Source organism: Oreochromis aureus, unplaced genomic scaffold (assembly GCF_013358895.1).
Source record: "Oreochromis aureus strain Israel breed Guangdong unplaced genomic scaffold, ZZ_aureus HiC_scaffold_102, whole genome shotgun sequence".
NCBI lineage: Eukaryota > Metazoa > Chordata > Actinopteri > Cichliformes > Cichlidae > Oreochromis > Oreochromis aureus.
In genome coordinates, this window is record NW_024108719.1 from 82,840 (window position 1) to 102,791 (window position 19,952).

General features: G+C 38.6%; 2 protein-coding genes across 6 annotated transcripts; both read left to right on the forward strand.

The window, feature by feature from the left end:
• Window positions 1-762: 762 nt before the first annotated feature.
• On the forward strand, window positions 763-19,717 carry LOC116330536 (major histocompatibility complex class I-related gene protein-like). Of its 5 annotated transcripts, XR_005610570.1 has the most exons (10): window positions 763-1,075; window positions 1,685-1,941; window positions 2,040-2,318; window positions 2,478-2,780; window positions 3,010-3,126; window positions 3,667-3,765; window positions 5,609-5,632; window positions 5,929-5,989; window positions 18,646-18,933; window positions 19,190-19,717. XR_005610570.1 is itself a non-coding variant. In XM_039607604.1 (8 exons), exons 3-8 carry the CDS (start codon window positions 2,060-2,062, stop codon window positions 5,892-5,894), a joined length of 816 nt encoding a protein of 271 aa, XP_039463538.1. In that variant the 5' UTR covers window positions 763-1,075; window positions 1,685-1,941; window positions 2,040-2,059; the 3' UTR covers window positions 5,895-6,550. The 5 variants fall into 5 exon arrangements, 2 of the variants coding, with proteins under 2 accessions (XP_039463538.1, XP_039463539.1); XM_039607604.1 differs by lacking the exons at window positions 18,646-18,933; window positions 19,190-19,717 and having other exon boundaries at window positions 5,881-6,550; XR_005610573.1 differs by lacking the exons at window positions 763-1,075; window positions 18,646-18,933; window positions 19,190-19,717 and adding an exon at window positions 1,139-1,176 and having other exon boundaries at window positions 5,929-6,550.
• LOC120436741 (carboxypeptidase Y-like) lies at window positions 8,680-9,849 on the forward strand. The gene is made up of 2 exons (XM_039607602.1): window positions 8,680-8,797; window positions 9,473-9,849. Exons 1-2 carry the CDS (start codon window positions 8,719-8,721, stop codon window positions 9,847-9,849), a joined length of 456 nt encoding a protein of 151 aa, XP_039463536.1. The 5' UTR covers window positions 8,680-8,718.
• Window positions 19,718-19,952: the final 235 nt, after the last annotated feature.

The following is a 19,952-nucleotide window of genomic DNA, read 5'->3' on the forward strand; positions in this document are numbered from 1 at the left end:
TGCACATATGTACTCTGAGTTACCCAGAAGAAGAATGCACTGAGAATTTAATGTGAACTATCAGGGGTTAATTTTAATGAATTGGGAAATGCAACAATAACACAACAATGACAAGAAAATTGTGACCAACTACTGGAAGAATCTGGTGATTTTCTTTCTCTTTTTTTATTGAGGATACAGACTATGGACAATCAAAGGACAGTACATACCACAAGAAAACAGAAGTGAAAAATCCTGTTCCTGTTCTAAGTAGCTTTGGAGACCTGCAGCTCTTTACTCATCCATGTCATAGATGCAGATATTAAAGATAGAAGACATGATCATGTCCTGTACGATCTTCAGTCTACTGTTATACAGTCATTTCACTGTAGCTCTGAGACTTAGACTTATTTCAAACTGTGTGTGTTTGGACCTATGCTAAATTCCTCAGTATGGATTAAAACAGAAACTAAATAAACTAAATACAGTGTTTCCCCATTTGAGATTTCACGACTTCCTTAATTTTGAAATAAACAAATGCCACACCTGCAATGTGAGGAACAAATCAGAAAGCACCTGATAGTTGATGGACATGCATCTGTGATTACAATCACATAACCTTAACGTTAAAGTTCCATAAATGCATACCTTTGACTAACAACAAAGTTATAAATGTGTTTGGGGTTTTTTCCACGTTATATCAGTTGCACGGAAGTAGCTGTCAACGCAAGTAATCCGGGCGCTGCAGCTTTAAGCGGCTGCGCGCGCTCCCGCGGAGGGCAATCACTTTCTGGCAGACACGGTGACGCACTGGGCAACTGTCGCCGATATCAAAAACCGCCACTGATACCAAGTACGTTACCTTCTTGTCCTGCGCCATCCACAACTTACTCACATACTCAAGTAATGTTACTCGAGTATTACTATTTGAGTTGTATTATACTTGATTAGTTGGGAGAAGTATCGAGACAAGTTCTGAAAAATGCACCGACTTCCCAGATAAACAGATGTCACCATTGGAAGTCACCAAGAAACTGCAGTAATGATATTCACTTTATTGCGGCGTTCTCCCTCTTGAGTCATGTAGTATCTCCAGGTAAGCTCGTATTTTATGTAATTTTTTAAAACTGTCTCTTGGAATTGAAACTGTGAGTTTTACACGGAGAGGACATCTAACTACTTTCACTTTCATTTGTGGTAATTACAAAAATCGTCGGCGTAAACTGCAAAATTTAAAATACCTGCATACACAAATGCTTGTTATTTCCTAGAATTAAAAACATTTATGCAATGACAATAATATTGATATATCTTTAATTCACACACTAGAATGGTTCTCAGGAGAAAACAAAACTGACGCTTTATACATTTACAGTAAAGTTAAAAACAAGCTTTTCGTATCAGAATCATCTTTTACTGAGCACAGCAATAAGTGACTAATGCCACTTCAAGATGAGATCAGACGAGAACGGGAGACATAATTTTGTTTTAGCTGAATATTCTTGTGTGTGTGTGTGTGTGTGTGTGTGTTGCTGATTTCTTGAACGAGGAAATATATTGAAATTACTTTTAGATATTTAAAATAAATACTATTCTTAAAACAGGAGAAATATTGCAGTCTTGTTTTTCTTAAGCAAAATGGAAATAAACATATAAAACAACCTCAAATCTATATTATTTTTATTTATTTATTTATTTCATGCAGTGAAACACTCCCTGAAGTTGATTTTCATTGAATCATCTGGAGTCCAAGACTTTGTGGGTGTCCTGTGGGCTGATGAAACTGAGCTGGTGCACTGCAACACCAACCTTAACAAAGCAGAACCAAAACCAAACTGGCTTAAAGAATTCATGAAAAGCAATCAAGAACACAACGACTTGTACACTCAAGAGTGTCTTCATAGTCAACATTTTTTAAAGACACATTAAATGTATTGAGAAGGAGTTGCAGCCAAACTGAAGGTATTGTTGTAAAGCTAAAATGTTCAGAAGCTTTTGCTTTGCCCAAGCAGAACAAGCTTGGTTTGATATCTTCTTTCTTTCTTCCTTCTGTCCCTCAGGTGTTCACACCCTTCAGAGAATGTATGGATGTGAATGGGACAATGAGACTGAAGAGGTCAAAAGTTTTGATCGATATGGTTATGATGGAGAAGACCTTATGGAATTTAACCAGGAGACACAGACATGGCTCATTTCAACTCCTTGTGCTAGCATTGTCAAACACAAGTTAGACAATCAGCAAATTAGAATAGCAGATATTAACCATTACCTCACAAACGTGTGTTCTAAATGGCTGAAACAGTATCTGGACTATGGAAAATATTTTCTACAACGAACAGGTAGGTTTCCATCACATAACGCTGTTTTGGGGAAACAATATCTACAGGGCCTATTCCTTTCATTTCCTTTCATTTCAAATGAAAGGAATGAAGGAATATATATGCAAAACACAAAGCTGTTCTCTATTAAGGTATAATGCCTTATTTTGGTCTCTTTAGACTGGCCCTCAGTGTCTCTCCTCCAGAAGACTCCCTCCTCTTCAGTCAGCTGCCACGCTACAGGTTTCTATCCTGACCGAGCCGTCATGTTCTGGAGGAAAGATGGAAAAAAACTTTATCAATTCACGGACCGTGAACAGATATACCCTAATCAGGACAGGACGTTCCAAATTAATGTAGTCCTAAAACTTTCATCAGTCACATCTGAGGACTGGTCAAGGTATGACTGTGTGTTTCAGCTTTCTGCTGTCAAAGAAGACATCATCATCAAACTGGACCAAAAAGTGATCAAGAGCAACAGAGGTAAGAGTGAACCCAAAATAATGGATTTAGTGTGTGTGTTCAGGACCAGATCTTGGGAAAGTAATAACTTTAAACCTAAGAAATCTACATGCTTCATGTTTTCATTATAAATCCTAGGCAAAGAAGTAGACCAGCAGACAAATAGAAAAGCATTTAGTGTGGATGTAATAACTGTTATACATCTATACAGATACACAACTTTGGATTGATGGATGTCTTGTCTTTCCAGATTATTTAATCTGTACAAGTCCCGAAGAGAACAATGATTATTACCTTGAAGTTTTCGTGGGGTTTTTTTTTGTTCTGCTCATCATAGTCCTTGTTTTCATCGTGTACAAGATTACAGGTGATGTGTATATGGTATTTTCATTAAACGATTATAACATTTTATTGATTCAGTTTACCACCCAAAAACAGTTCATCTAAATCCAAAGCATTAATGATGTTGTGAAAGAAAAGTTAAAAGAACAAACATATATTAAAATATTAAAGAGAGTTAGATTTAATTTGTTGTTCAGTTGTTGGTTTAACTTTTTATATCTAAGGTTTAAAATCGTGGTTTGAGTTTGTTTGCCATCTACAATCATTTATAGAATTTTCATCAGTTTAAAATACCCCAAATTAAAATTATTTCAACAGAAAAACTTTAATGATGAATCAGATATGAATTGAACCAAACCTGTGGTGACTATCTGCAGTATAACATAAATTTGATGTCAAGACTTAAGTCATTATATATTTTTGAAGACTGGATATGGTGATTAACACTTTGTTTGTTTGTTTGTTTGTGCCTGCGATTCCAGTTGACGAAAGCAATCAAAAGAGTAAGCATGAGTTACATTCATTTGAAATAAAAACTGAGTAAAAACTTTCTTTATTTTTCCAGAGGACTTGGAGACTTTGAAGTACTCCCCCATCGCTGCACTGGTTCTTGCTCTCATCCTTTGTTGTTTAACTGGAGTTCACTTTTATAAAACGAATACTGGTAAGCAAACAAAACATTTAACTCAAATCTTCACATTATATACATTATATAAATACAACCTCAGGTCAGTACAAAAATTAACATTTGGTTGTTCAATGTGAGATGAACAACACAACATGACATATGTCAGTTCAATTCAACTGTTTTCATATAGCACCAAGTCACAACAACACTCAGCCCGCTTTATGTTGTAAGACAGAGACCTCAAAATAATACAGAGGAAACCCCTAAAATCTGTCAACAACCTATGAATAAGCATTTGGTGGCATTGGGAAGAAAAAAACACATTTTTGACAGGAAGAACCAAACTCAGGAAGGGGCAGTTATCTGCTGCAACCAGTTGAGGGTGGGGACAAACAGAGGGAAACGGGCCAGAAGACACATTATGGAAGAGAGCCAGAGTTTTATCTGTCCTAAGCACTGAAAACCTAAGTTCTGCTGTTTTACCCTTTTTAATGAGAAGAGACTATCTCCTGGTAATCCTTTAAAACTATTTGTTCGGTCTTTTTCTAATTGTTTTGTTATCAGCTTTAACATTAGAATGGTAACTGAGGCCTGTAAAAAATCTAGCTCTTGGTTTGTTTGTTTGTTTTTGTGTGAACATGGCACAGCGTCATGATCCTGGGTTTTCAACCAGCGTTTTCCATTCTTACAATTTCTGTCTGTTCTCTGTTTTAACTAATTTAGGCTTGGTTTAATATTATGCTTTTGCTTAGACTGTTTTCTCCTTTGTGTTTGTTTCTAGTTCCCCTTAGAGTGACAATTTGTGTTTTGATCTCTATTCTTAATACCATGATTAGCTGGGTTGTGTTCTTGACTTCTGGTTTGTATTAATTCCTTATTACAGTTATCAGCAGTTCTCTGTTCCCATTGTCAAGTCATCGTCGCCCCTGTTTGTGTTTCCGTTTTTTGTTATTTCCCATTTTATTTTTTTAGTCTTTGTTCCCTGTGTGCTGTTTAATTTTTCCATGTCTTGTCCTCCTTAATTGTTGTCAGCTGTTTTCCCACCTATTGGCCATCTGCTTGTTGTCCTATGACTCTATTTATTCTCTCTATCTCCAACTGTTCATTGTGGTTTTGTACTGTTTGTTGGTCCTTGCGTTGCTCCATGCTATTTTTTGGATTATTGAACTTGCGTTTCCTACAGCATTATCTGTTTGCTGCCACAACTACAATATAAGTTAGTTTCAGTTAAGTTAATGGTTTTCCTTGTCTGCATCTGGGTCTACGCCACAACCTTACACACCATTTGCCCTTCTAGTGAATCTGCTAGAATGTCCACACATTGCAAAGCTTGGCAATGGTTTCCCACAATACAGTGAATGAACAGAATAAAATGATTGACAATGAATGTTCCAGACCAGCAATCTGAAAAAATTGTTCTGCTTTGATAGGTGTTCACACTTACTTATAATCGGTTAATCACATGTATTTAATTAGCAGCATCTGGCTGTTACTTACTATCTTAACTCCTATTAAAGCAGTAAGGGTGTACTTAGATTTTCACAGGACTGCTTCTGCATTTTTGTTAAATAATGACATGGTATAATAATGTATGTCATGTATTGTTGCCTACCTGATGTTTACATTATATTCTGATATGTAGTCTTATAAGGGTTATGTTGACAGAAGTTATACTTTTGTTTAACTATAATTGAACATAATGTTGTTCAGGCTGGAGCATCATTTCCTGTATATTTCAGTACTTTCACACAACAAGGGAAAAGTGTTAAGATTACAATCAAAGTGGAAACAGTATTAGAATAAATGTTTTTATAAACCTCCAAGTGTGGTAGGAGAGAGTTCAACAAGGGGACAGAGACATTAATTTTTTGTGTTTCAGATTTCTCCATAATTCTTCGATCTGGTAAGTAAAGCATCCTACTCCTTTTCGAGCACACGCATTCTGTAGACAAAGATATATACATGAAAACTTGATGATTTTTAAGTTTTGTTTTTTTTGTTTTGTTTTGTTTTTTTTGTTTTTTTTTGTTTTTGTTTTTTCTGTTGTTATTTCAATTATATTTGCATGTTCGAAATAAAAATTATATCTATCTATCTATCTATCTATCTATCTATTCTGTTATTCTTTCTTATGTGATCTATCCTATTAAGGTGAAGATTTTTAAAAGTCTTTGTGATAACCATTCGTTCTTCTGGTAGATTATGCGTTGAAATGGAGAGAGCCATTACCTGGAATACAATGGGGACCCTGAAACAGGACGTAATTATAAGACCTTGACTTTACATTATTGAAGCATTAATGCATTTGTTTTTTTATTTACTATTGATTGATGTGCACCCTATTTTTTCGCTGACTTGTTGAATGGACATTTTATGGCTCACTACTTGAATGCAAACACAAGGCTGTGTTTGTATATTATTTCAGTGCAAACTGTGTTTTGAATTTATCTTTGTACTGTGGATTCATAACTGTGTAGACTCACAAATTATCACGGTTAGCACTGGCCAACCGTGGGGATGTGAGGAAGAAGGACCCAACAGTGCATTTATTTACACTGGTGTAAATAATCCACAGAATAATAAGTCCCCGTGTGTTCCCTTGACTCCCTTGTCGTGTCTTCCACCCACAAGTCCGTGCTCTTCCACTCCTGTGTGTCCCGGCACCCCGTGCTCACTGCTCTTGTCTTCCACGCTCCTTCCTGGATAAAATAACAAAGAAGCAACTATCAGGACACTCAACCACTGCAGGCATGCACTCACTTAACTTGGCTCACAAAGACCACTGACGTGGAGTCTCACACAACAATCCCGCACCAAGGAGCGCGCGGCCACACTCTTAAGTAGCTCCCCAATGAGGCTTCATTAGCTGCAGGTGTGTGATCATCCGCTTCAGGCGTGGCCAGCCTCCAGATGGGACACACCTACCAGGCCTGCCTGAAACCCAGGCTGTGTCCCAATTCAGGGTCTGCACGCTTGAAGTACGCACACTACGCGTACTACGTACGGTGCGTACTACAAGTACAGGAAGTGCGGAAGTGAGAGGCTTGTGAAATGGGACGGTCTAGCCTTCGTCGCGCTGTTCAGGTTGCCTAGCAACCATGATACTAAGCGCGAGAAATGTTTCATACAGCTTTGTGTGACAGAAATGAAGGAGAAAAATGTTTTGTTGGTCATTCATTTTGTCATGACATCACTTTGATTAGTTGAGACCACAGGACTGTAAAACATGATAGTTGGGCTTCATTCTGTACTGAACAGTCATTTCAAGATTAGTTAGTAAATAATAATTAGCTAATGTTATTCATGAGACTAAAGTCATCTCACTGTGGTAATGTTAATATAATATGGACAATATTATATGTATTGTCAGATTATATATATATATATATATATATATATATATGAGCTTGAACTCTGGGTCAAAGATGCAAGTTGCAGTTATTTATATTTCCTATCACCTTAAATCTTCACTCAAAGACAAGTATCTCTGACAGTGTATATACAGATGTATTATATATAAGAGACAAACATTGTTCTTTCAATATGTTGGCATTACTAAATTTGGCTCAATGCTTACATATATGTGTAAAAAGAAAATGTACGAGCTGTGAAAACTGTTTCTGATAGAATGAAGAGTAGACTGATATATTAAATATTCCTTTATTGGGTGAGAAAATCAGAGCATGTCATAACTGCTTTAAGTCATACAGAATAGATATCAGAGCCTTAAACAGGCTGACTTCTGCTAAATGGGTCAAACTGGGCAGAAAGTCTACAAACACATAACATCCTTATAGAATATGATGTAACACTATAGATCAACTTACCTCAGAATATATAAAGCATATAAACAATTACAGCAATATGATGCAACAAACACAGCAGTACTACTAATCCAAAATACTCAAAGCTTCATAGAACTGAAACAAACATTTATTTTTAGCTCCATTCTGCTGCTGATACATACTTTAGGTTTCTGAATATTAAACTTGTTGCTGCCTTTCATAGTGTGTAACTTGAAGGCCCTGAGTACTTTCTCCCACACTGAAAACACTGGAATGATAAAATTATTTGAACATTACCTAATAAGACTGATTCAGGACAGACAATTAGTTATTTTAAACTTTCCTAGCAGTCCTTCACAAACAGGGAACAGTCTGTCTATTCTCTCCATCTGTCAGCTGGTGCTGGCTCTTCCTCCTCCTCTTCCTCACACACTGCTGAGTTTGTCCTGGTGGATCATCAGGGGTGCAAAGCCTCACAGATGATGTGCAGCAGTGGGTCCCTCAGTCTGTCCTCACTCTGGACACTTGCAGTTGTCACACATGGAAATCAAATGTGTGATAAGCTGCAGGATTCAAACACAAGTGTAACTTATAAATACATGTTCATACTTTTATTCCACAATCAGAGAGAAAGAAACAGAGAGAGAGTGCAGGACAGACAGACAGGTGACAGTCTCAGGTGTACACACTGCTACAAAACAGCACAAGAGAAGGAAGATTTAGTGTTTGTGTTATTACGAGTGCTAAACAAGAAGAGTTCCAGATGGTCCAGTGGACACATGTGTGACTCCTGTGATTAAAGCATCTTTCTTTCAGCTTAACGAGTGAACCGTCAGCTCGTTCAAACACACGTTAAAGTCCGTTTGGCTCGACACCACCGAACAGAGGCAGCAATATAACACAGCTAACATTAACAGCAGGGCCGGCCCGTGGCATAGGCCGTATAGGCAAATGCTAAGGGCGCCGTCCATCAGGGGGCGCCACGCCAGTGCCACAAATGTTGAAAAAAAGAAAAGAAAAAAAAGTTGGTACAATTATTTGTAAATACAAAAAATAATCCCACGTTAATTAAAATGCAAAGTAAAGCTTATTTAATAGAAATATTATTTGTTACAACATTACGCCCCCCCTCCCGCACGGTGCGCCCCTCCTTCCCGTATCATGGTTCCTTTTGGACGTCACCACATCAAAAAATCAACACAAGATGTCAAAACGGCCAAAATTGTCAGCTGCCCAGGGAAGAAAAAAGAGAAAAGAAGAGGAGGAGAAACAAAAAGACAGAGGTAGGTAACGTTAGCCTACATGAAATTATTTGTCTGAATGTGATAGTAACCTAAATTTTTAGCATTAAGCTAATGTTACATGATTCGCTAATTGCTAATCAATAAATAGCTAGTTAACTGTTTTAACGTCAGTTAATATTGTGGAGGGGCTAAATTGTTATGGAAAATAATAATGTAACGTTAGGTAATTACAGTACTCCCACCTTTCCCACCATTCCTCATTTGTATTCATCTTTTAAGCAGGTGTTTTTGTTTACATTGTTATTGCCTTCTGGTTAGCTAACGTTTACCCTGCAGGTAATAGTCACTTTTCCACCCTGTATATATTATAGTTGTAACCCTAGTTGTTAAAGTGCACATCATTAATGTTAATTAAGCAATATCACATGAGAGGAATGCCGTTTTTAATATGAGCACTGCTGTGATTCAGTCAAAGATAATCATAACATAACATTCTCATATGATATTATACTGTTACTTTGCATTCTGCTATTCAGCATTTCACTGTAATGATGACAATAAATTGAATCTAATCTAATTTGCATATCAGTTAACATCATACATATATCTCTTTGGTTTTTCATTTATATTATATCATTTCATTTTATTCCTGGAATTATATGTTTTTATTATTAGACTTTAATACACAGTGGTGTCACATACTCCTCTCTTCAGATGCACTGTTGAAGTTTCTAAATCCCACCCTGGGCCATCTACCACATCTACCGCTGCTGCCTCCACTTCAGCAGCACAACCCACCAGTGATGCAGCATCAGCAGCACAACCCAGCCATGATGCAGCAGCATCAAGCGGTCTTCCTGTTGCCTCCACTTCAGCAGCACAACCCACCAGTTTTGCAGCAGCATCAAGCGGTGTTCCTGTTGCCTCCACCTCAGCAGCACAACCCACCAGTTTTGCAGCAGCATCAAGCGGTGTTCCTGTTGCCTCCACCTCAGCAGCACAACAAGTTTGAGTACTCCTCAATTTCCACAACTTACAAAAGAAGAGCTGCTACAGCAGTGCCAAACACTGAGTACTACTCTGACCCATGACAGCCAGCCGGACATTAATGGCACAGAACTTGCAATGGAAATGCAGAATTTCCCACCATTGCCATCAAAGAACATGACAAACATGGAACTCTTGACCTTCCTGCATGAGAAGAAGCTGGCAGAAATTTACCCCAACATGTGGGTTGCTCTGAGAATCTTTGCCACTCTTCCTGTTACAGTGGCTGCTGCTGAAAGAAGCTTCTCTAAGCTCAAACTCATTAAAACCTACCTGAGATCTACTATGATGCAAGAACGTCTCAGTGGACTTTCCATCATAAGCATAAATCATGTGGTCTCAAATCAGTTGTCATATGATGATGTTGTAGATGACTTTGCTGCAAGAAAGACTAGGAGAGTAAGGCTGTAGCAGGTGATGTGAGGTTGATGAGGGGTGGTGTACAGTAATTTGTATGTCATTCTAGTTAATGCAGTATTAAAAAGCACAACTAGAGAACTCTGTAGGATCCCTTTTTGTAATATAGTTGTTAAAGTCATACTGGTTTATTTAATATCTTGTTTTGTGCAGTGCCTTATTTATATTGTATTTTTAATTTATTTTATCCAACTTGTTGACACGTTTTATTGTGTTTATGTATGTAAAATTTATTGTATTTCATATATTCATTTTTTATTTTTGTATTCATTTATTTATTCATATATTTTTTTATCTCGTTAATTATTCTGATTGTGAATTTGCTTTCTTTAAGTAAAAAAAAAAGGTCAAAGACAAAGCTATTCGGTTTCTTGTGAGTACACACTACACTGCCGATGTAGGGGGGCGCCACCTAAAATCTTGCCTAGGGCGCCAGATTGGTTAGGGCCGGGCCTGATTAACAGTGCAGTGAATCCTGCTTGTGCCGTCATATTCAGGACTGCAAACCGAGCAGCATCACTGACTTTCAGCTTGTTGTGTTTGTGGATATATGACTGACTTTAATTATCCATAAAATCATCACATTCTCTGTAAGATTAAGGTCAACTATATGTATATTTAGAAGTAGAGGCTTTAAAACCAAGTTACCGCTGAAAGTACAAACATCACTAATGTCACATAACTTTGCCGACATGTGGCCAACAGTAATGTTTTAATGTTCTTAAACATTCGCACATAAATAAGTGACATAATATTCAGTACTTACTTTTGACAGTTCACTCTTCGCCGCTCCCTTCTGCCGTATTTTGCGGGTAAAATTATCCACACCCACCGCCGCGCTATGGATTGTGGGATATATGGGGCCCTGAAGCGTGCACCGGACCACGCTTGATATTTGGGGAAATCGACGGCGCATTTGGAGTACGCATTTGAAGTACACTTTGAATTGGGACAGCCGTCGTCGCGTGGCGGTGACGTAATCGCACTTGAAATGCGTACTTCAAGCGTGCATACCCTGAATTGGGACACAGCCCAGTGCTCAGCCACACTCACAGACACACCCACTTGCCTATACATACAAGCATGGAGAACACAAGAACAGCAGCACAGTGGAGCAAACATACATCATATATCAGTCCATAACTGCTCATGGACCCTGGGTCGCTCAGATCCAGGTCCCTGACAAAAATAAAACTAAGGGGATGTTTGAGTAGTAAGTAATGTTAGAGCAGAAATGGAAATGGGTTTATGGCTGTCATTTCTTCAAAGCTTGATTTGTTTAAAAAAAAAAAAAAGTTTTCATCCTAAGTCTAAGAAATGGCAGCAGAGACTCTGTAAATCTTTTGGCTGCTCCCTTTAGGGCTCACAGCAGATTTTTGTCAGTGCGACTTGTCATACAGTCCCCATCAAAAGTTTAAAGACCAGTTGAAAAATGGCAAAGAAAATCATATTTTCCATGGTTGGATCTTCACAAGGTTCCAAGTCGAGCTTCAACACGCAACAAGAAGAAATGAGAGTGAGACAAAACATTTTTTGAGCATACAATTTATTGAAAACAACACTTAAACTGAAACAGGCTGTTTTACAGCTGATCAGAAGTTTAGGACCACACCTGCAAAAAAAACCATAAACTCCCCAAAACAGAAATCAAAGTTCCAAACATGAACTCAATAATGAGTAGCTCCACCGTTATTGTTAATCACTTCAAAAATTCATTGTGGCATGTAAGCGTTTCCATGAGGTGAGTGGGAACATTTCCCCAAGTGGTGAAGACGGCCACACGAAGGCAATCTACTGTCTGGAACTGTTGTGTCTGATATGTTCTAGCCTTTTTAAAGGTATAATACAAAGTGATTATCTTTTTGTGTTTACAACACTGCCCGCTCAACAAGTGAGCAGTGTCGGTCAAACCAGTTAGAAGATAAATATAGAGAAGCAGCATTAGCAAAAAGCCATGAATAATACATAATTATCAGAAATGACATGAAGTGACAAAGTAAATATAACATTTTTTTAATCTGTCTAACTTATAAACTTTTTATGTTTTATCTATATTATATATGTGGGATGGGATTTATGGGATTTGGACAGCTGCATTCAAAAAGAACATATTTCTTCTTCACATACTAAATGCCAAATTCTATAACCTGTTTGTGTGTTTTGATTTTGAGCTGCCTGTATATATATTTAAAAAGTGCAAATTTGGGAGTATGGATTAAAACACAAATTCAAAAATAAACTCTGCATTTCCACAACTGAGATCTCACCTTTCTTCTTTGGTAACGACTGCCACAGCTGCCACGGCTGCCACGATTACCACAACTGCAATGGAAACGATAACTAGAACAACGATTGCAGCTCCAATGTCAGTGGGATTCTCTGTTGAATAGAATATGGAAGGACTTTAATAATAAATTTGTGCTGTTACTTAAAAATAAGTGAAGAACAAATCAGTAAGGACCTGGTAGTTGATGCATCTTATATCTCTGAATGAAATAATAAGATTTATCAGTTCCACAGTTGGTACCTCATTACTTTTTGCTCACTTCAGTTATCTATCATGTGTCCCCTCTTCAGTGAACCATCTTATTGAGTTGTTACTATTAGAGATTTGATTGGTAAATGTGGTAAAATTGGTAAAAGGTCAACATATCCAATATTGTCTCAAGCAACTTACACCATTATAGAAAGAAAACATCAATCAGTTAATACTCTGTGTGAAAGCACTTTGCAAAACTGAGCAGAAAAAAGAAAAGTTGACAGGAAGAAACAGAATCAAGGCCATGACATGCTCATCTGCCACAGCGAGCTGGGAGAAAGTTTAGAGTGAAAAGATGATCATGGAGACACAGCAAGCAACATAACACATAACACAGGAAGAGATAATTGGGCGGTCAGGTCTACAGACCTGGAACATGAAGTCACAGAGTCAGAGACAAATGCATAAAGGAGAGTAATTTGTGTTTGCTGTCTTTTGTACACAAGACAAAAAGTTTATTCCATTCATTTCAAGGGTTTTGATGTTAATATCATTATACGTATTATAATAACTTGTATTGATGAATGATTACAGTGCTTGGTGAGAATCTTGTTGTCCTCTTCTAAATAAATAATTCTAGTGATTATGTGGAACTACTGAGTGCCAACTCAGTATGATGCTTTACGTTAATACTGTAGTATTAATAACTACTGTGTAAAAATGCTCCAGTCTTACTCATATTGGTCCTGATCACTGCTCGGTCCAGTTTGGTGATGATGTCATTGTTCACACTATAGAACTGAAACACACAGTCGTACCTCTCCCAGTCTTCAGGTGTGACTGATGAAACACTGAGATCAACACTCGTCTGAAAGGTCCCATCATTGTTGGGAAGGATCTCTCCCAGATCCACACCTTCATGAATCTCCTCTTCATCTTTCCTCCAGAACATCACGGCTCTGTCAGGATAGAAACCTGTAGCGTGGCAGCTGACTGGAGAGGAGGAAGACTTCTGAAGGAGAGACACTGAAGGAAGAACTGGAGAGAGACAGGCAGTCGTTAGATTCTCGTTTGAATTTGACTCCGCTTTAAAAAGCCATACATTTTGTCTTTTACAACCAGTGGCGGTCCTAGCCTGTTTGGCGGCCTGGGCGAAGACTCCCTCTTATTGCAAATTATAAGTCTGTATCATAATGTCTGGTGTTTTCGTGTTTGATGGTTTGTTTTAATTTTCTTTTATTTTGCGAGTTGGTTATTAGATGCTGCTCCAGCCAGAAAGAGACTCCCCCACCGCCCCGCCCTCTCCTCCCTGTGCAGCAAGCAGCAGGCGCACCTCGCAAACGGAGGGCGCCCTTACTCCCAGCAAATGGGCGATAGAAAACCGATCGGTGCCTATGCCATTCCCAGTATGCGCTGGCATGACGTCGCGCAGCATGAGTACGAACAATTTTTTTATTTTTTTTTTGCCGATGCCCGTTATCATCATCATCATCGTTTATTTGTATAGCACTTTAAGAACACACCAGGCAGACCAAAGTGCTGAACAACAGAGATCAAAACAACTACCAAATTAAAAATACCATAAAATCATTACATACAATAAAATAAATAAGAAGGTGTTAGTTTCCTACAGAGTTAAAAGCCAGGGAATAAAAATAGGTTTTCAATCTGGACTTAAAGACCTGCACTGATGACGCTTGTCTAATTTGGAGAGGAAGGTTATTCCAGAGCATCGGAGCCGCAATTGAAAACGCTCGGTCTCCTCTGCATTTCAGCCGCGACTTAGGGACCGACAGCAACAGCTGCTCAGCGGAACGGAGCGAGCGAGGAGGAACATGTGGCTTCAGCAAATCAGATAAGTAGACAGGAGCCAGACCATTTAAAGATTTAAAAACCAATAAAAAGACTTTAAAACGAACCCTAAATTCAATGGGAAGCCAATGCAAGGAAGCCAGAAGAGTGATGTGATCCAATTTCCTACTACCGGTTAAAAATCGTGCCGCCGCATTTTGCACTAACTGCAGGCATGACAGGGCGTTATGCCGCCCCCCACCACGATGCCGCCCCGGGCAACCGCCCGTGTCGCCCGTATCTAAAACCGCTACTGAGTAGAAAAGTGCTATATAAGAACCAGTTCATCTACCATTTAATTTCTGCTGTGATGGACCATCAGAGTCTAACAGCCAAATAGCTTAAAGGAGAGATAAAGCACTCCACATCTAAAACCGCTACTGGTTAGAAATGCTATTATTACTTTAGGATTAGTTTAACACAAAGTCAGAGCTGACCCGGGAGCATTGCTGTGAGTCACAGTGCGCAGCATAAAGGTCCTCACATCGGACGCAGCATGTGCTGCTAGTGCTAACTAAAAGCCAAGGATCCAGAATTTGTTGCACTGGCTGCTGTGGGTTTTTGCAGCAGCGCTACCTGTACTAGATGCACCTGCGCCTTGTCGTTTCTATCTCTGACTTTATGTCCTCTACAAGAGTTTCTGGGGGGGGGGGTTGCTGGTTCTTCAAATGTTCAATAAAAAACATGTATGCTAATTCATAACGAAGAAAGCTTTGTAACTATCCCCACTAGTGACTAGTGATCCCCACTGTCATTTCCACAACACTGTGCGGCCTCTTTTATCTATTTTTCTTAAATATATATTTCCTGGGGGTGAAATTCCCCTAGGTGGCGTTGTCGTTTTTACTATTTCTTTTATAACCCTGCCGACCACTTGGTCACAGTCTGATGAGTCCAAATTTGGGAGCTTTTGTTCCACTCGCTGTGTTTTTGTGTGACACAGAAAAGGTGAATGGATGGTCTCTACATGCATAGCTCCCACCCAGGGGCGGATCTAGAAGGGTGGCATGGGGTGGCAAGTGCCACCCTAAAATGATCCCTTGCCACCCCAAGTGCCACCCCAGGTTTGCATATGACAGTATTGTTTATTAAAATAAGATAGCAGTAACAGTTTGAGCGTAGTTACAGTCAACAGTGAATATAAATGCTAAAACTGAATATTTTGCATAGTGTTCCCCCCCTCCACCATTAACAAATGGTTCAGCCCATAGCAGGACCGGCTTTTTTCTTGTTATCAGTAGCAAGTGATGTTTATGATTGTGCCAGAGCACATTTTGAACAACACCATGAGAATTTCGGATTTTACACAGGTGGGTGGATGTTACACTCTGGAAATGGAAGGAAGTTGAGTGTTATTAACCCTCTGTGGTCCACGGACACACTGCACCTCCAAATCACATGACTTACAAGCTGCAGCCCCTGAGTCTCTATTTCAGCCCACATTGAAAGTTCGGACTTCAAATTTTTTAAATTTTAATTACAGGCCAGTAAATCCAGAGTTATGATAATATATATATATATAATCCACGCTTTTTTCTAAATACTGTCGTCACGTTTTTTATGTGTGTGTGTGTATTTTAAGCGTTTTCTAAGGACAGCGTGAAAACAGTAAAGAAAGGAAAAGAAGCCACCTCTTTCCTATCGGTGGAAAAATGTACCATGTCAACCAATTTTTAAAAAAAAAGTCAACACGTGGGATTTGGTTGGTTGTTTAGGGAGAGGGGAGAGTTTTGGGAGTGACGGTAACGGCAGCGAGACAGAGCGAGCGAGTGAGAGAGTTTTTAGATGTGGGAGATTTGTGACGTTTAGTGTGGAGTGTACAGTTAGTGTGTTGTGTTATCTTGTGTAGTTGTTCTGTTGTGTAGTCGTTTTGTTTTGTGTGTCAGTGAGGGCACTAATGAATGTCACAAAGGCACATTGCAGTGTAAACACTGTCACTAAGTAGAAAACTAGCGGAGTGATACACCTCCTGCTGTCAGGCCTGCAGGTTTATCCCTGTGCTGCTCTCCTCTGTCTTTTGGTGGACAAACTTTTTTTTTACTGGCACACATCATTTGTGGGGCATCTTATTGCAACACCTGATTGTTCTCTCATTTTAGTTTTAGTAATATTTTCAAATGGTTGTACAAAATGAAAGAAACAGCAGGTGTATTGGCTGCATTTTTAGATAAATAGTTGTATATGTTTACAAAATGTACAATTTATATTTGCATTTCAAGTTATAAAAATTTACTCAACATGTCTGTGGGGGTTTTTTTAGAGTAAAAAAATACTACTAGGATTTTAAGTTCTTTGTGTGATTTCAGATCAGTAATACTAATGCAGTATGTCAGTGAAAAAACAACTAAATTCAGTTGAGCTGAAAAGAATGATACCAAACAAGGCAAGGGGGAAAAATAAAATGAAACAATTTGAGGGTGAAATACAAACGTAAACTCAAAAGGAGTCAAAAATGGCCGGTTGTATTTCAGACCTCAGAGATCCAACAAATTATGAAAAATTAGGTTTAAATGTTTGTTCGTGACAGTGCAGATTTCTGACATTTTGTGTAATTTAAGCTGTAACAACGTGATTGATTTCTAACAAAAAACAGTGTGAAACTTAAGTTAGACTTGTGTTTGTAAATAAACCGCCCCATGTTGTGTAGCTTTCTGGGTTTTATACTTATTGGGCTACATATTTATTTATTATACAGGCTATACAGTACATAAGATCAAAACTCATGTTTTATGTAACTAAAGTGTTTAATTATGTGGGCTACAGACAGTAATTAAGTTATAGACTATATTTATATGAAAAACATGTATACTTAATGCATTTGAATTTTATCATTTTAACCATATGTAACCACCTGCATATGTGTTTGGGGAAAAAAGGCTTTGATTTTGCCACCCCATTTGATTTCTTTGCCACCCTCATGCCACCCTAAAAAAATTTCTCTAGATCCGCCCCTGCTCCCACCTCCAAGCATGGAGGAGGAGGTGTGCTGGTGACACTGTCGGGGATTTATTCAAAATTGAAGGCACACTGAAACAGCATGGCTACCACAGCATCCTGCAGCGACACACTGTCCCATCCAGTTTGCTTTTAGTTGGACCATGATTTATTTTTCAACAGGACAGTGACCCCAAACACACCTTCAGGCTGTGTAAGGGCTATTTGACTGAGAAGGAGAGTGATGGAGTCCTGTCTCCGCAGTCATGAGATGGTTTGGGATGAGATGGACCACAGAGTGAAGGCAAAAGGGGCCAACAAGTGGCTCAGCATCTCAAGCTCAGCATCTCTGGGAACTCCATTTCAGGTGACGACCTCATGAAGCCCATTGAGAGAATCCCAAGAGTGTGCAAAGCAGTAATCGAAGCAAAGGATGGCTATTTTGGAGAAAATATAAAACACATTTTGGGTTATTTCACACTTTTTTTTAATTACATATTTCCCAGATTTTGTAGCTGCTGCTTTACCTAACGAAGTAGAGATGGCTTACCGTGACAAGAAAATGTAGCTCAGGCAAGACTGGATGAGCACCGTATTAGGCGATCACTGGAACAGCAGCACACAGAACTGTAAACAGATCTTTAAATCCGAAAGTAACAAGTTTAAGAAATGCTTTAACCATACTGGAGGCACGTCAGAAAAAATGTTTTTCCTGGCTTGATGTCAAACAGTTGTAGCTATACAGGTTTTTACAGAAGCACAAAGTGACAATCTGCGCACATATTAAAGAATACTTTCTCTATTTTAATCTCTAATGGATGAGTGCTCTGGGATATTTTACTCCTTTACTCTACTAGTCTCTAGGTTGTCCACGTAGTTCAGCAGAGGGATGGTTGTGAATGGGATGATGACCGGGGACATTATTGGTTATTAACACTACGGTTATGATGGAGAAGACTTTATATCTTTGGACCTGAAGACTCTAACATGGATTACTCCAGTGCCACAGACTGTTGTCACAAACCCACATAGCAAACAGGTCTGGCCCAGATTTTTTTCAGATTTGCCAGTAGTTATTAACCCACTAAACACACAATATTGAACAATGAAATCCTATCTTGATCATATAAACACAAATCTTTTATTTTCATCCTGTCAGTCTCTCTGTATCGCCAGTTCTTTCCTCAGTGGCTCTCCTCCAGAAGACTCCTTCCTCTCCAGTGAGCTGCCACACTACAGTTTTCTAGCCGAACAGGGTCGTGATGTTTTGGAGGAAAGATGGAGAAGGAGAGATCATCACGAACCATGACGGGACCTTCCAGACGAGTGTCGATCTGAATGTTTCATCAGTCACAGCTGAAGACTGGAGGAGATAAAACTGTGTTCCAGCTCTCTAATGACAGCATCATCACCAAACCTGACAAAGGAATGATCAGAACAAACCGAGGTGAGTCTAAAACTAGATTTAGCAGTCTTTAATTAGTCACAAGCCACATTACAAAGTGTTACAATGAGGTCTCATTGTAGTTTATGATAATAATCATTTTTGGCTCCAAAGTCAGCATTTATTTTAATATTCTCACCCTGGTCTCAGAATTTTCAAGCAAATCAAATTTTTTAGTAATTTGAAAAAGAGTATCATGAATATCTTTAGAGAGGACCAGAGGAGTGTCTTCACCAACACTGTGTTTCTGTCTTTGCAGCTCTTCACGACACAACTGAAGGCAAATGGACACTATAGCCTGTATGCCAATAATTAATAGATGCTGAGATACAAACTGTGTACACTTCTTGTTAAACAACTTTCATAGTTTATTTGTCAAACTTACATGTCGTGTTTGGATATTATATATCTACTTTTTAGCTTTTTTATGGACATCTTATCACCACTCACACATCACAAACACAATCTTCTAATATCTGTTTACGTCCCACCGTCATCTTTGAAGAAGGAAACTGTAAATGGTTAAAGAGTCAGCATTCATCTGTAATGAGTCATTCACATGTGAACAATGACTCAGTGGGGATGTTTCCGTCGGCTGCCTCTGGCTTTATTCCAGCTTTGCTACATTTTTAAAACAGCATCCATTTGTTTTCTATTGAACAACGACATCTACAGATTTTTTTGAAATTTACTTCAAACGTGTAATTTTCACTTTTGGACTTTTGGAGTCACTGTTTTCTGATGTTTAGGTACACTGAAATTTTAAACTTGCTGTGTGGATTTCTTATACTTCTTTTTTACTGACTTCCTGATTGTATTTTTAAATCTTATCTTGTTCTAATATGATACATAATCAACTGGTGAAAATAGATGTCATGAACAGAAACACATACACACTAAATGTGTGAGGATGAATGAAACCTGTAACAAACGCATGCATACCAACAGTTTTCATTTCGGTGAATCCTCAGGCTCAGTGTGTGTTTTTCCATGTTACCACCAGAGGGCAACACAAATCGACA